Below are 15,116 nucleotides of genomic sequence, written 5' to 3'. Positions count from 1 at the left end.
TTTACTCTTGTACTGCCACTAGAAAAAAAAAACTCTTTTGTGTCAACAACACTATGAATAACAGTTTCTGATTGAACGAGATGTTGACGGACACTCACGTAATGACTGACACCTCTCTTGCTCTTCACTGCCTCCCTCTGGCCTGAGCACGCACCTACACCTGCAGGAGACCAACATGACTTCCTGTGAAGATGCTGAAGGTTATCATCAAGAACACACACAACAAACCCCACCAACACTATTCAAGGATGAATTTTACAACAAGTTCAAGGCAAACTAATCCCTACAAAAGGTATAATTAAGTTTAATTAAGTTGCAAATAAAAGGATTGAAATAAAACACAATCACGCTTATAAATGTTATTTTTAAGTTTTATTTGAATATTTCCTCCTTATATTATGCATCACTACAAAGACATTCAAATCATGTGTAACAGCGGCGTTTAAAATCTGTGCGACTAAAACAAATTAGAAATGCGGGATCCTTCCAAACAAACAAAAATAAATAAGCCTCTAAGATGTTAAATAAAACCGCACATTGCTTACTTTGCAGGGCCAAACAAGAAAGGCCAATTGTCTCGTCCTTAAATATACATGATACAGTACTTGAGCGTGTTCCTCACGACTCACGCGGGAACTAAATTGAATCATTTCAGTCAGACTTCCATCTTCATTCCTATGATTTGAAGCATCTCTTTTCCCACAACAGTGTTATTGTCATTATGGCGTTTCTTCTCGCCATGGCGTTTCTTCAACACCAGACAAGTACAAAGCTGATGGGATGCTTTGGTGCCTTTAAAGCTTCAAAGGGTAAAACAAGCAAACAGGAGGGTAGAATTAGTCAAACAAACAGTAGGTCCACGTCGGATTTTTGGAGTTTGAAGACTGAATAAAACGTCGATCAAATATAAAACAAAGGTCTTTACATTATCCTGGAAATCTTTTTTTACCATCTAGTGGAGTCACATGTAACCAGGTTACATTCTCTACCATTGGCTGAATGACTTTAATCCAAATCAACCTGTGATTTATGCCTTTAGTACCTTTAGACATTGACCACAATCACCAGAAATAAAACCAATTAGCATTCACATCGTGGTCGACTACGATGACATCCTGTTGATCAAGTTCCTGTGTCAGCAGGGTGACATCAGTAGATGTTTTTGTTGGTTGTAAGCGGCGCTGAAAAGAGTATGTAAATGTTACGGCTGTGCAGGGAGAGTCGTGAGCAAGAAAAATGATTACAAACAAATCCAAACGTCTTGTGATGAACTTTCACGTTTTCTTTGTCAGATCAGATCAAGGTTTCTCTTAAAGAAGCAGTAAATAAATTGAAAAGATCGTTTCTGGCTCCCCCTGGTGTCTGAAGAGTGTAACTGAAATGTATGAATTTGTTAAACAACAAAATAAATACAAAGAAAGAAAGGCTTGTGTGGGTGGGTTTCTCTATGAATCCTCTCAAGTTGTGTAGTGAAGATTATTGTCCAAACAAACTATATTTAGAGTTTGTTTGGACAGCAGCGATGATGATGAAAACATTAAAATGTTGCTGCTTCAAGACACAATATGAGGACAATAATAAATCTCTGGGATCTGCTCAATCCAGTCACACTTTTAGTTACCGTAAATTGATTGCCTCTTAAAAAGGTTCCTTAGTCGGGATCATTTGCTTAAAAAGTGCCACGGCCAGCAGCCATGCTGTGCTCAAAGGCCAAGGGATCTGGTAACTCGGTTAAGAAGACCACTAGTTTTTGGCTCCAAAACAAGAAATAAAACGCTTCCATCAGACCCACTTGACTTCAGTTACGGTAACAAACCTCTCTCATGATTGACAGGTCTAGGTAGGCACCATCAGCGTTACAGTACTTTGATCCATACCATACTGCTCAAGGGCACTCGACACACCGATGTCAAACCATCTTCAGGTAACAAGTAAACACATTAACTCCTTCAAAAAGGAGGCTAAAGTCATCGATTATGGTATTTATATTATGTCGTCGACAGTGGAGGGTTTACCACGAACAGCAGAGTCGCATGTTTAGAAATGGATGAAATTAAATTGATCATGCGTTTGAACCGATGATAGAAACTGGGAAGATCAGAGGTTCACCACTGCTGCAGGATCGTTCAGTCCAAGTATAAACACTCCCCCGGTGTTGCAAGAGTGGCCACGTTCTACCAGCTCCTCAGAGACGGTCGTCAAGCCGCTTCCTCCTTCTTGTCTTTCTTGCCATCCCCCTCTTCTTCCCCCGAGTCGCCAAAGTCTCTGCGTCGCTTGCGGTTGCGAGCGCCGGCCTTGGAAGCGGGAAGCGACTCCATGCCCAGGACCTTGTTGATCTGACGGAAAGCGAGGAGCCGAAGTGCCGACTGGAACCAAAGATGGAAAGCATTTAGAAGAAGAAGCTCACGCAGCGAAGCTAATCCAGCAAACGTCCAAAACACCTGGGCACTCGCAGTGATGTCTTCTCTGGCTTGAACCAACATCGTCTCCAAAGTATCGGTGGGGTATTTTTCACAGGGGTCCATCAGTCCAGGTCCACCTTTAAAGGGGTAAAATGAGGAAAAAGTGACATCACAGAATCTTGGAAGCAGAAAAATTATTTATATTTGATATTTAAATGACAAACCTGGCAGGAGGATGCCAGTAGATATGGACTCCAGAACTCTACGCAACGCCTCCCCTGGACTGAGAAGACCTGGGGTGCTGCTGATGACCTTCTCCACGAGCAGCTCCATAGCCTGAGAAATAATATGCAGGAAATTTGTTTATGGAGATTTTTACATTAGAAAATATCTTAAAGACTCACTTTAGCTAAAATCAATAACAATAACATCAATCTAGGAAGTCTCCACCTCAGAGGGACTTGTTGCATAAACAAAGCGGGGTGTGATTACAGCTGGCTGGAGGAGTGAAACCATTATTACGTCATAATGGACTCCACTCTCGTAACCTCTGGTTCGCTGAGATTTCAGACGGGGGAGAACTTTATAAAGTAATAAGTTCAAAACGTGGTCATGATGAGAGACTTACTGCATCTTGGAGAGGAAGATTCAACATTTGAAACATGCGAGTGAGTCAGGAGAGTTGGAATTTGACATTAGTTGCCCTTTGACAATTTGACATTAACCAGAATATAATATCACTCCGTCTTCTTAGGGTCTAAATGAAGAAGTGTTAATATTGATACAGCAACATATATAGCAATACTTTGACCTAATATATGACGTATCATCCCTTAATAACGATTGGTCTCCCAATTTTTTTGCCGCTTTAGCTGGAACATTGGTCAAAATGTCAGTGTGGAAAATGTCATTTAACCTTGAGAAAACTAAAACCACATAAAATGAATTGGAGGTCCAGATTTTGCCTACAGGGCTAAAGTTAACAAGTACAGTTTAAAGGTAAGGTGGATTCTTCTAATATGTCACAAATGAAGAAGCTAAAGATTTTATTGGGAATGTAGGACACACATTTTTATAAAGGGAAAATAATTAATATTAATGTGGGAGGAAAGACTGGTGATATTCAAGAGAAAATATGAGACATCTTGTCCAAATGTTTTGCCATTATTAACATTTCATAATAATTAAATAAAGTGGTCAATCAGGAAACATAAATGCCCTGCTTGACACAATGAATGAGTGGAAATTAAAAGGATATAATGAGGCGGTTGAGAGCTTTAAACTGTCTGGAGAGCTGTCAAACACCGTCAATGATTTGAACCATCATGGTAGAGGGGAATGTTGCCATTATTAAGACCATAAAAGTGAACAACATGGGCGCGTCAGGTCACTCACCCAGGCTGGCATCTCTGCCCAGACAGGGTCCCGCTGACATAAATCTCTGAGCACACGGATGATAATCACACAGGACTGCAGCCCGTTGGCCCGAGCCTGCAGAGATTAAATAACAATTATTAATACTCGTACATTTGCTTTGTTTTTACTGTTGGGGAAAGAAAATATCTTTGAATTAAATTGTTGAACATAACCAATTACCTGAAACCATTTGGCATGACGCAGAGCAGCCAAGCAATCCAGACACTTGCCTCCGTTCAGGACATCAGGAGGATCCATCTCAGCCACGTCTGACAAAGATTGTTGACACGGTGTGTAAGTTCACAAGCAAAGACACACGGGTCCAAGAGTTCCAGCAACAGTGGTCACGACAGTAAGATTCAAGTCTTGATCATTTGGATGTTTGAAGTTCAAAGAAAAAGGATATTTTTAAGAAGTAATGATCAATGATAGTTCAGTGAAGCTAAAGTCAAATATGTAAAACTTCTTTTCCTATAATGTAACAAGGGGAAGCATGCAGAAATAAAAGGGAACCAGAGTCTGTGCCTAATATAAAAGTCAACATTTTAAAAAAGGTTTATCAAAATGTGAAGACAATGAGTGTGTTAACCACAATAAGATCGAATACAGGAGCAAAGTGGACCTTCTCCCAGGTAAATTGTGTTGATGCTGAATTTAGAAATGTGGGTAACATTTGTAAAGCTGGAGCAAACAAAACACAATTTATTTTGATGTCTCCATCTAACCCCCCCGCAGGTAATGTGAACATATTTGTAGACAAACTCGCTTGGAAAGTTCAATTCTGCTGCACATTAAGAGACTGTAAACGGTGAATATAGTGAAACAGACTGAGGGCTGGACTTCCAGGATGGAGTATCCTTAAGTCGCTCCAGGCTTCAGAATGTATTGCACTTAAAAAACATAACAGTGTAATCTTTCCAAACATGACACGGTGAACAGACGACAGTCATAGTGCAGCTGAAACACAAACAAGATTCATCAGCACATACAAGAAGTCTGTGTTTTCTTCCGTTTGCGTTTGTCTGTCAGTTTGCAAAATAAAAGAAACCAACTACTGAAGTCGGCATATAATCTCATCACTAAGATATATCAAGTCATAATGAATGTGTTGCTGTTCAATAGAAACATGTTATTGTGCTGCTAGAAGAGCCTGTTGGTGTTTTAACAACTTGTGAATACTGTTACCATCACTGAAAGATTGGACATTTAAAAGGCTGGGACAGAGACATCAAAACAAATCATACAGAATTGTACTTGCCAATCCCTGGTTCTCTAGAAAAGCACAAGACCTTTTCTTTCTCTCAATACTGTTGCTGTTCACAAGCACTGATGAGCTACAGGTATCATGTCCAGAGAACCAAGGTTGTGCGAATAACCATCGTCTCTGAACCTGCGTTCTTGCAGCAGATTCTAGACGGTTGAGGGCAAGGGTGTCAAACTCAATCACACAAGGCGCCAAAATAATTGCAAGTCTCTGTATCATCTGTATCATAACTTAAACAGATGCATCTTTGCATGTCATGATGTCAACTTGATCATTTATCTTTTAGACAACCTTCCGACCGGCCACATTAAATTACTAGGCAGCCAAGATTTGGCCCCAGGGCCCTTGAGTCTGACACAGCACAGTCGAAAGACGTATTTTAACTTTTCATTTTGAAGTCGAACACCACCTGTTGGGCCTCACATGTTGAGAGCAGAGCGTTAGAAACCTCACACATGTGCAGCTACATCGCATCCGAGGGAACATCCACAACACTGACCTTTCCGTTTTAAATGCGACAATTCAAGCTTCTTCTAAAAGGCGCTCGATAATATAAAATTTGTTTGTTCATTAAAGTAGGTGAGATTTTGGGAAACCTAATCAATGGACACCAACAACAAGTCAATTTTGTTGGGCGTCATTCCAAATGAGTTGCAAATTTCTTCACCACAACATGAAAAATCGGTTGGATTTTGTCAAGTAATCGACAGTCTTTGAATTAGAATTTGAAGTCAGTGTCCTCGAGTGTATTATGCAGAGCAGGGCTGAGGACGACCACAGAAAATAACAGCCATAAATATGACTCTACAATACAACTGTGTTAAAAATTAAAAAGGTAGTTTTGTGAATGTAGCCTATGAGGGACCTGTGGTCTGCAATCTCCCGGTCAGGGTCCGATGAGAACAAACCTGAACAAAAGTTACAAAGAAAAATGTAGACAATATGTTTCAGAAGGTTAAGGAGTGCAACACAACGGCTTGATTTTAAATTGAAATGGAGATAATTGGTTCAAAATGTTCATTAAATTATGACCATGACATTGCACTCCAATTCCTTCACACTGATAATGTCACATCATACGATCAGAAGAGGAAGAAAAGTCAGTGGACCTCCGTTTCTCCTCCATGGTTTCACACCTGTAGCTTTTTTTTTTTTATAGGTTCCACTCAATGCATTTACCTTCTGGGGCATTATCTCCACATCGATCTACAGTCTATGCGAATGTTAACTGCATGTTCTGAGCAGGTGCTTGAGATAAAACACACACAAACACTGGCGGCACAGAAAGGTCGGAGAGCCCGGCTTTTGATTCCCATGTGGTAAAAAAAAACAATAATAAAATTGGGGGATTTGCATCAGCAAAAGAAATGAAGGAAATAAAAAAACAGGGACAAAAGAAAGCACAAGGTTGATTCATATTGTAAAAGATACAAACTAAATACTTGTTTAATGCCCCGCCTTGTGATTTGGGGATATTTTTGCCTTAGGGGCCGGTCACAGGCGTGGGTGAAGCGTGGGCAGTAGTAGGTAAGTGTATCGTTACACACAGCGCTAACATTTGGATCTCTGGTACTGAAAGCTTGGCTTCTCTAACCTTTCTCGGCCTCTTTTCCTGCTGCCTGCGTGTCCGTCTCAGCGGCAGGGTCGTCCCTCATCAGCGGCGAGGTGAGAGAAATGGTCACCTGCATTTTGGGCTCCTTGCTCGATAATATCACGATGCTGGCCTCGTCAGGGTGAGCCTGCACCTCATACTGATCTTCAGAAAAAGTCTGCCAGTTAAAAGGACACACTGGATTACTCACTACAGAGGAGGAGGGCTGGCGTTGGGGCACAAGCAGCCATGTTTGGTTACATTACGATGAAACGATATCATTGTTTTTAATCCTTTTAAAAAAGGCTGGTGAACTTAAATGAAAGTAATTCATCTGAAAAAAGCCCCATCTCACTCTGTAGGATTGATGTGTCATAACCAGGCAGAAAATCTCAAGATCAGTGAAATGCATCTTTGATTAAACACTCATCACAGCCATAGTCTCATGGAAGAAAAGGGAGTAATATTCAACACAACTTCACAAGCTTTGCTGTAGTTTTAGCACTTGATACCCTCTGACATGTGGGCTTTAAAATTATGACCTAAAGATGGTCAAACTTGTTTACATCTTTGGAATAATTTGCCGGAGGTCCTGAGGGCCGCAGAGAATGTTACGATTTTTTTAAACATGTAAAGCACTTTGTTCTTCATTTTTTATGTATGGAAAGTGCTCTATAAATAAAGTTTATTATTATTATTATTAGATTACATAGTTGTAACTTTTTAGAATATTTTTGATCTGCTTATATAACTTGCATAAAATCCTTATGCAAGTTACTCCTTATACACTTTGTTGTCTTTCACAAAAATACACAAAATTATGTGTGGGTCAACCTTGAGTCTCAAGTGGACCAAGAACCAGCACAGATTTATAAAGTCTATTTTCTTGACCTTTTAATATAACATTCTAGTTTGACTTAATCAATATCAGTGACACAACAATGATATTATTAAATGATTATTCAAACTGATTAATTGAGGGCCTCTTCAGAACACATTTACTCTCAGTCTTTCTTTAGCAGTTACTCGACAGCTCCTTTGTTTAGTAGAGCTCAATCAAATACAAAGTTACTTCAAAATTAGAGTTTTCTATTAAAACGGAAATTTTAAAAAGATACAAGTTAGCTCACAAATCACAGGGATGATTCAACATTTGAAAATGTGTTCATGTGGACCATTTCTAAATCATATTGTAGTACTGAGATAAAAGTTGAAGGATGATTCTATTTAATTTAGTTTGTGTCGCTTCACAAGTTATTCATTCAAATTGATTCACCACAATCCTTTACCTTCCTTTCCCTTTTTTGCACTTTCAGAATGAACTCTACTTTTAGATGTTACTTACCCCCAATTCTTTGGGCAGTTGCCTCGCGATGTCGTTCAGCAGTGTGACCGTGGGCTTCTTAGCGGTCAGTAAGATAAGTTCTACATTTCTGTCTCCACAAAGCAGCAGGCCTTTGGCCAGGATCCCAACCCTCATCACGCCTTTGAGCAGCCGAGGGGAGCTCTCGGACCTGTTGACAACAACACACGTGAATTACAGCGTGACAAAGATACTTGAGATGAATCACCTTTTCTGAACAGAGAATTTTCTCAGCTTACACTCATGTTGATCGTGGCATTAACATGAGACCACTATCTCAGTGTATCTCGGTTCTTATTGTATTCAAATATGATGCGTTTATAAATTGTTTACAAATTAAAATGTTCTAGTAAAGCGTGCATGGCGAAGATGAATCTACCCTTTCTCTTCTTCGCTCTCAGCAGTGTCCGGCTCGATGGAAGGAGTTTCGTTGGCGTCCAGCAGAGAGTCGGACACCAGTTTCAAGGCTCGCTCAGAGTGAGAGACAATCCTCTGAACGGCCTGCAACTCCTCCTCGCCAGGGTAGATGGTTGAGTGCTTGGCCATGATGTGGCGGTCATCTGGGGAATCCGGCCGCCGAACACACATCTTAAAAAAAAAGAAAAAGATTAAGAGATTCACATGTGGATTTTGTACATATGATTTAAATTTAATCAAAAATGGATATTTAGCACATGCCGACACAGCAGAGACAGACAGACTCAGTGGTAGCTGGTGACATTTTTTTTTAGGTGCGTCTCTTTTCCTGTACATTTCCCAGCCTATACCATTGAAAGAATCAGTCGAAACTTGGACAATATTAATGTAATGTAGAAACACTTTGACTGTTGATGATGAATAATAATAAAGTTCACTAAGACTGTATTTAGATACAAATGAAAAGACATTTTATCAATAATATAATTTACATCATACAGAATAAACCAAATTAAAAAAAAAAATACTACCTCTGTACCAGAACATCATTGAGGGTACCTTCTACCCACTTATCAAAGTAATAGTAATTTAAAAAACTTGTGAAATTAAGATGACGAAAGCGGAAATCGACCCGGCGAAACTCAGCGTCCTCAAAGAAAAATAAAAGAAGAAAAAGAAAATGGTGCAGGCTACCAAGTGAGCTAACCGAGTTAAGGTTTTCTCCAAACTTTCACCATTACGTATTCCTACTATCAGGGTCGCGTTTTCCAGCCCAAAATCATATTCAGAGATGAAGCTTCTCAGTTACTTTGTCGGCATGTATGGATTTGCCGAGTTACTGAAACGTGACGTCACTTGTGGGCTCTTTGAAAAGTGAACCCAGATACACCGGATATGATGAACAAACAAAACAAGATTATAATCAGAACGTGAATCAATGCAAATATAGTTCATCAGTGAGAGGAGTATACAAACATATGAAAATAATCAGAGTTGATGATTATTTTGAAACAATACAAGATACAATTTTAAAAGAAATGTAAAAAACATCCAAAAATCGGTAGGAGGGTGGCGCCCCAGCACCCTTTACGGGTCAGCCGCCACTGGAGAGAACTACTGCCTTTTTATATACACATGATGACCGCAGTATCAGAACTCACCAATAGAGGGGGCACTGGCATCCCTGGGTGTCCCATCAGTGGTGGAGGGGCCAATCTGCGTCTCTGGTCTCCCCAGTAAACCGGCTCCTCATCCAACCTTCTCCAGTATGCGTCCTCTTCATACCTCCTGTAGGTGATATTCATTCTTTTACAAAGCTATAACATTATGACCATGGTTGACCATATACATTTGACATGGTTAATACAGGTATTGTAGTGGAACGTATAGGTGAAGACTAATCCTGACCTCATTTCCATGTGCCACCGCTGCTCGTCATCCCTCTGCCTCTTCAGCACCATCCTCTGCTTCTGTTTCCGCAGCTTGGTTTCCTGCAGCTTCCTCGCCCGGTTACTGGGTTTGATCTCTACTGGTAGTTCTGGATTGACTTTTTTCTACACAGTGAAGGGCAAACAAATAAAAGGGTTGAATCATAAACTAGGATTTTTGGAGAGGAGAATAGATTTTAACAGAAAATAAAAGGGGTTTTGTACCTTGTACTGAAGCCGGTGCCTCCTGCCCTTAAGGTGCATGTCTTTGGCATTAGGGTCGTTGAAGCTGCACTCGCACAATTTACAATGGAAACGAATGACTTTTCCTTCTGCATTTCGTACCTGAAAAATTTTTGAAAATGCATTTGTATTTTATATATCGATCACTGGTAGAATAACTGTAAACAGAGTTGACAAGCATTTTAATCCTGACGTAATTTACGTTCTCATTCAATTTTTCTGTCATGAGCTCTAGAAGATCTCGGCCTAAAAGCCCAGAAGTACAAAACCATCGTGACTTCATGGTCTACTGACATCACTAAGTAACCTGGTAAAAAACTAGAAAAGATTCGTCTCCTGCTCACCTCTTCTATGTAGTCGTGTCCAACAGGCTGCACGTCTCCTTGTCCCCCGCATCTGTCATCATCCTCATCTTCACTTTGAGTGTCCATCTTTGACTTCTGAGATAAATGTGGCGGCTCCTCGGGCTTGACAGCTGCCGCCACAGGCAGCACTGGGATCACTGGATCCACGCTGCAGACTGTTTTGTTAGCTGTGGAATTGTAAGGTCCTTGTGTTAAATCACGACTTTGTGAACCATTTACAAGCCTTTTAACCAACTTACTTATGACACAAATTTTATTCGGAGCCGCTTTTTTCACTGGTGCTGTTGGTTTAGTCTTCATAGTCACAGCCTGTCGGGGTGCAGTGGACGAGGTGGTCGTCACGGAGGCGGAATGCTTCCCAGCAGTCGTCGTGCTAATCGTGGCATTATTCACCAACACAGGCTCAGTGGATGGAATCGGCTTCCCGAGCTTGGTGTGAAGCTTCAACACCTTCCGGGGGTCGAGGGAGAGAAACGGTAAACGCTTTAAACCAAATCTAATTGGTGGCACTGATGGAACACCATATGATAACCAATCACAAGATGGTACCTTCTGATGTTTGGAGCCTCGAATGTGGGCAGCGTAGGCGTCCACCCCGGTGCACGAGACGTCACACAGCTCACAGCGTAACTGTGTCTGCACTCCTTTGGGTCCATTGCTGGCAGCCGTCTGTCCTCCATTCTTCAAAGCTGCTTCCTTTTTCTTGTGTTTCTGTCCCTCCAGGTGCTCCCTGTAAGTCTGACATGGACCATTAATAAACGTGTAACTTCCAATAAACACATTGTTGAAGAACAGACAAACCTGTGGGCCTGCACAGCTGATCTTGCAAATGTCGCAATAGTGGAGCTGAGGCTGCTTCGGGGGGCCTTTGGGCTTCTGTAGCTTGTTCTGGTGAAACGAGGTCTTTTTGTAGGCGTTGACCGTCGGCGCGGTCACCATGTTGCTCCCTGAATTACTCCAAGACGAGCTGGTCAGCTGCTTGGGCGGGTGTTGGGCGGCGAGCTGGGGTTGATGGAGCTGCTGCGGCTGATGCGGTGGAGGCTGAGAGAGAGCCGGCTGGTAATAGGAAGGAGTGGATGTCGTGGTGTAGCCGGTGGAGTCGTACGTAGAGTAGCCGATGGCTGGTTGTGGGAGAGATGATAGAAAATGTGAATCATCTGTCAATTAATAGAGTGTTTGAACAAAAGTTCTGCTAAAATGTCAAGATCATGCTTTCATCACCGTGAAGGTAAAATGAATCCATGTCGTTTTCTCTAATGCAGGATAAGAATCTTTTTTCAAACGTACAGTGCATTTTCAAAATGTTTCTAAATGTGCAGAACCGTAATTCCTAGACTATTAAGCTCCCCTGATAAGCCTCAGGCTTTCATTTCCGCAAATAACCACTTGTGACGTCAGGATTCAATCTCTTATCAAAGTACTTTGTTAATAAATGCATTAACTTTATGAATGAAGTGTTACTGCCGTCCATTTGCGGGTAATAGCACACAGAAAAGGATGGTTTTACGGTCATAAAGAGACTTCTTGGGCACACCATGGGTCACAACAGTACACATTTTATGCCACAAATCAAACCTATGGTTCTATCTGGTTATAACATGACAAATTAAGATTATGCACAGATGTTTTTCATTGTTGTTTTAATTTAACAGAACAAAATGTATTCACATCTTGAGACACATTCACCATTGATCTGTTGTTTTAAACGCATCAGTCCAGCCTATCAAAACCCGTTGGAGTTGCTGGAACTTTTTACTCGCAGACTTGTGCAAATGTTTCTCTTTGTTTAAAAGCTGCACCATATGCATTTCTCCATTTGATTTCCATGATGAGGGTGTGTATGGTGCACAACCTAATCAAAACTAGTGTCATCTTCAGCACATAATCTTTCCCTATGCATGTCTCACTTCTGCGTTTAAATCTAGCGAGGCCCCTGGTGTCCGTTGGTCACAAGAACGCTATAAATGTGTGCTATAAATATCTATTACATAGATTCAAACATGATACTGGCTCTATATTTTAAATAGAAAGCCTGTCATGAACCTGTTAGAGTCCTCCTGGGATGTGGCAAACTCTGAGGTATTCTTCATTAGCCAATAGTAAAAAGGTTAAATATTAGATAAATAAGAAATATTTATAATACCTGGGTACGACGTGGCTGAAGCGGTGGAGCTGAATGATGAACCGAGGGTGTAGGATGAGATGGGTGTGGGGGCCTGTTGCACACTGGTGGACGCTGGATAGATGTTGTAGCTGGTGGACACTGAGCTGCAGGGGGCCAGAGGTTTCAGGGCGGTCACCTGCCTTTGTAGAGGCGGCGGCTGGCTATACACGGTTGATATTGTTGGACTGTAGGTGCTCTTCACACCTACTGCATCAGAAAAAAACGAATCAAAATACAGTTTTGAAGTCTTTTAATACAGCTTTAAAAAAAAGTCTAACCGTACTAGACTAGTTTACTAACTTCATTTACCCCTAATATTATCTTATCCTAGTTATTAACATCATATACAAACCCCAAAAAATATAATTACATTTAAATGTGAAAGGCAATGAAATTATCCAGAGCAAAAGCCTCTGAAGCTGAAGCTAACCTGCTGACCGGGTCATTTCATTAATAGATCCTTACCAGCCTGATAGTAATTCTCTGTTGCAGTCCTCTGTGCTGAAGCTATACTCGTCTGGTAGTATTGTTTATTGTCATAGGTGGTCACGACAGCTGGGGGTCCATAGTTGTAGGTGTCTTGCTGCTGAGGACATAAGCATTACTTTGTTAAACAACAACTAGCTGCAGAATAGAAATAAATCACGTAAAATGAGGATTTGCATCAGGTTGAAAAGTGGTAACACACACTCACAGCTTCTGGGTACACTTGGTACGTCTGAGGTGTTGTGGTGGGTTGTGGGGGGACGGGAGGGTCCGGTGGCCTGTACGAGTAATCCGGTGGAGCTTGGTGACTCTGAAATGCGGGATAAACGGCAGTGACTACAGGACGAGAAGCCTGAACCGGAGCCGGAGAGTAAGAAGCCGTCACTGCGTGGGCCACAGCTGAAGCCTGCTGGACATTGTAGCTGGCAGTAGACGGGTGGGAGTAGGCTGGTGGGGGCTGAGCACTGGAAGAGACAAAGGGAGTGTGAACTAGTGATAAATAAACTCTATTACATTCGATTTTGTATAAGGGCAACTTGTTATTGTCAACATAATTCTCCTGGGGAGGGGGGGGGGGTTATTTTGACTTTATATATTTAATCACTTTACCACCTAGTGTATTAGTGACCCACATTTTGGTCTCAGAAGTGGCTGCACTACAAGACTATTACAGTGTTAATGGAATTCATAGAAGCGTCTGAAATGTGTGCAAATCTGCAAAAACATGCAGTGACCTATTCATATGGGATTTACACCTGAGCAGTGAATTTTATTTATTGTAATTTATTCTTTCTATTTTGATGTCCCAGAGAATTAAACTGAAGACCAGTTCATAGTTACCAGTTTAGGTTATTTTCCATTACGAGATCAAATGAAAAAGGAATTACATTCAGGTGTGTTTTGAGTCAAATGTTAAGGGTAACACGAACAAATGTGTCTCCATCACCAAATAAAAAAAAACTTTAATAAAACAGACAACATTTAACAAGTGTTGACACCTGACTCAAATCATACCGACATAAATAAAAGGTAAACAAGGCTTATAAGGCAGGTTTTAAAAACATAAATATAGATAAAACAGATACATGATCCCAGATTTGCAACATTCTATATTCATTTAAAGGTTATTTGTGTGTTTTAGCAAAAAAGACACCACGTAGATCTTAACAGCAGATGTCAGAACAGCCCACTGAACAACTATAATTCAATATTATATAAAGTGTTAAACTGACAATGGAATATAATATGTCTTTAACATCAACTCAAGAAGGCGACGTTAGCATTAGCAACCTAGCAGGTCACGCTAGCTTGTGCCTGCATAGAGACACAGCGGATTCTTGAGAACAACTCTCGTAAACACGTCAGGTCGGTCCATAGACACACTGACACGAAGCGGTATCAGCCGAACTACCTGTACTGTGGACCGGCACCATGTGTAAATCCGAAATAATTGCTCGCTGCCATCTTAGCATCTCCGCTGCAGCGAACCAGCAGCAACTGGAACCGGAGCGTCAAGATGATGACCATCCCTCAGCACGACGACGTTCCCCTGTGAAGTCCATGCAAACGTTAGAAAGGAAGTGTACCATCTTTCTTCACATGTTTACTCTTTGACAATTTGTTTGCGTATGTAAAAAACACAAAATACAGAAAATACAATAAAATAAAAAAAATATTCAGAATGTCGCTGATAAACGAACAAATGTTGAGTCAAACATTTACATTTTTTAAGAGGTTTTTAAGCTTTGCCAAAGCGATGCCATCGTGATGAAACACAGCGGATTTCATGTTAGTAATACAACGATAACAAACATGATTTGAACGACGCATTTAAATAGCAGGAACATTTTATTTTATTATTATTATTCTGTTAAAACTGACAATCAAAATTATTTTTGTATTTCGTACTGCGTGTAATCGTAATGTATAAGCAATATTTTTTGCTGAAGCAGAAGTCTTGAAGTGAACTAATCAGAAT

The 15,116-nt window shown here is 40.8% G+C and overlaps 1 protein-coding gene across 2 annotated transcripts; it reads right to left on the bottom strand.

The window, feature by feature from the left end:
- Window positions 1–350: 350 nt before the first annotated feature.
- zfr2 (zinc finger RNA binding protein 2) lies at window positions 351–14,655 on the bottom strand. Of its 2 annotated transcripts, none has more exons than XM_087783684.1 (19): window positions 14,550–14,655; window positions 13,347–13,602; window positions 13,118–13,238; window positions 12,632–12,859; window positions 11,290–11,609; window positions 11,038–11,226; window positions 10,728–10,938; window positions 10,468–10,655; window positions 10,106–10,225; window positions 9,861–10,006; window positions 9,614–9,740; window positions 8,416–8,624; window positions 8,019–8,187; window positions 6,677–6,851; window positions 3,999–4,087; window positions 3,798–3,893; window positions 2,627–2,738; window positions 2,442–2,539; window positions 351–2,366 (listed from the first exon to the last, which is right to left on the bottom strand). In XM_087783684.1, exons 1-19 carry the CDS (start codon window positions 14,600–14,602, stop codon window positions 2,199–2,201), a joined length of 3,075 nt encoding a protein of 1,024 aa, XP_087639810.1. In that variant the 5' UTR covers window positions 14,603–14,655; the 3' UTR covers window positions 351–2,198. The 2 variants fall into 2 exon arrangements, with proteins under 2 accessions (XP_087639810.1, XP_087639811.1); XM_087783685.1 differs by having other exon boundaries at window positions 13,118–13,235.
- Window positions 14,656–15,116: the final 461 nt, after the last annotated feature.

This window comes from Callionymus lyra, chromosome 2 (genome assembly GCF_982586985.1).
Source record: "Callionymus lyra chromosome 2, fCalLyr1.hap1.1, whole genome shotgun sequence".
Taxonomy (NCBI): domain Eukaryota; kingdom Metazoa; phylum Chordata; class Actinopteri; order Syngnathiformes; family Callionymidae; genus Callionymus; species Callionymus lyra.
The sequence above is the reverse complement of the archived record's forward strand: the minus strand, read 5'-3'. Positions and strand labels throughout refer to the sequence as shown.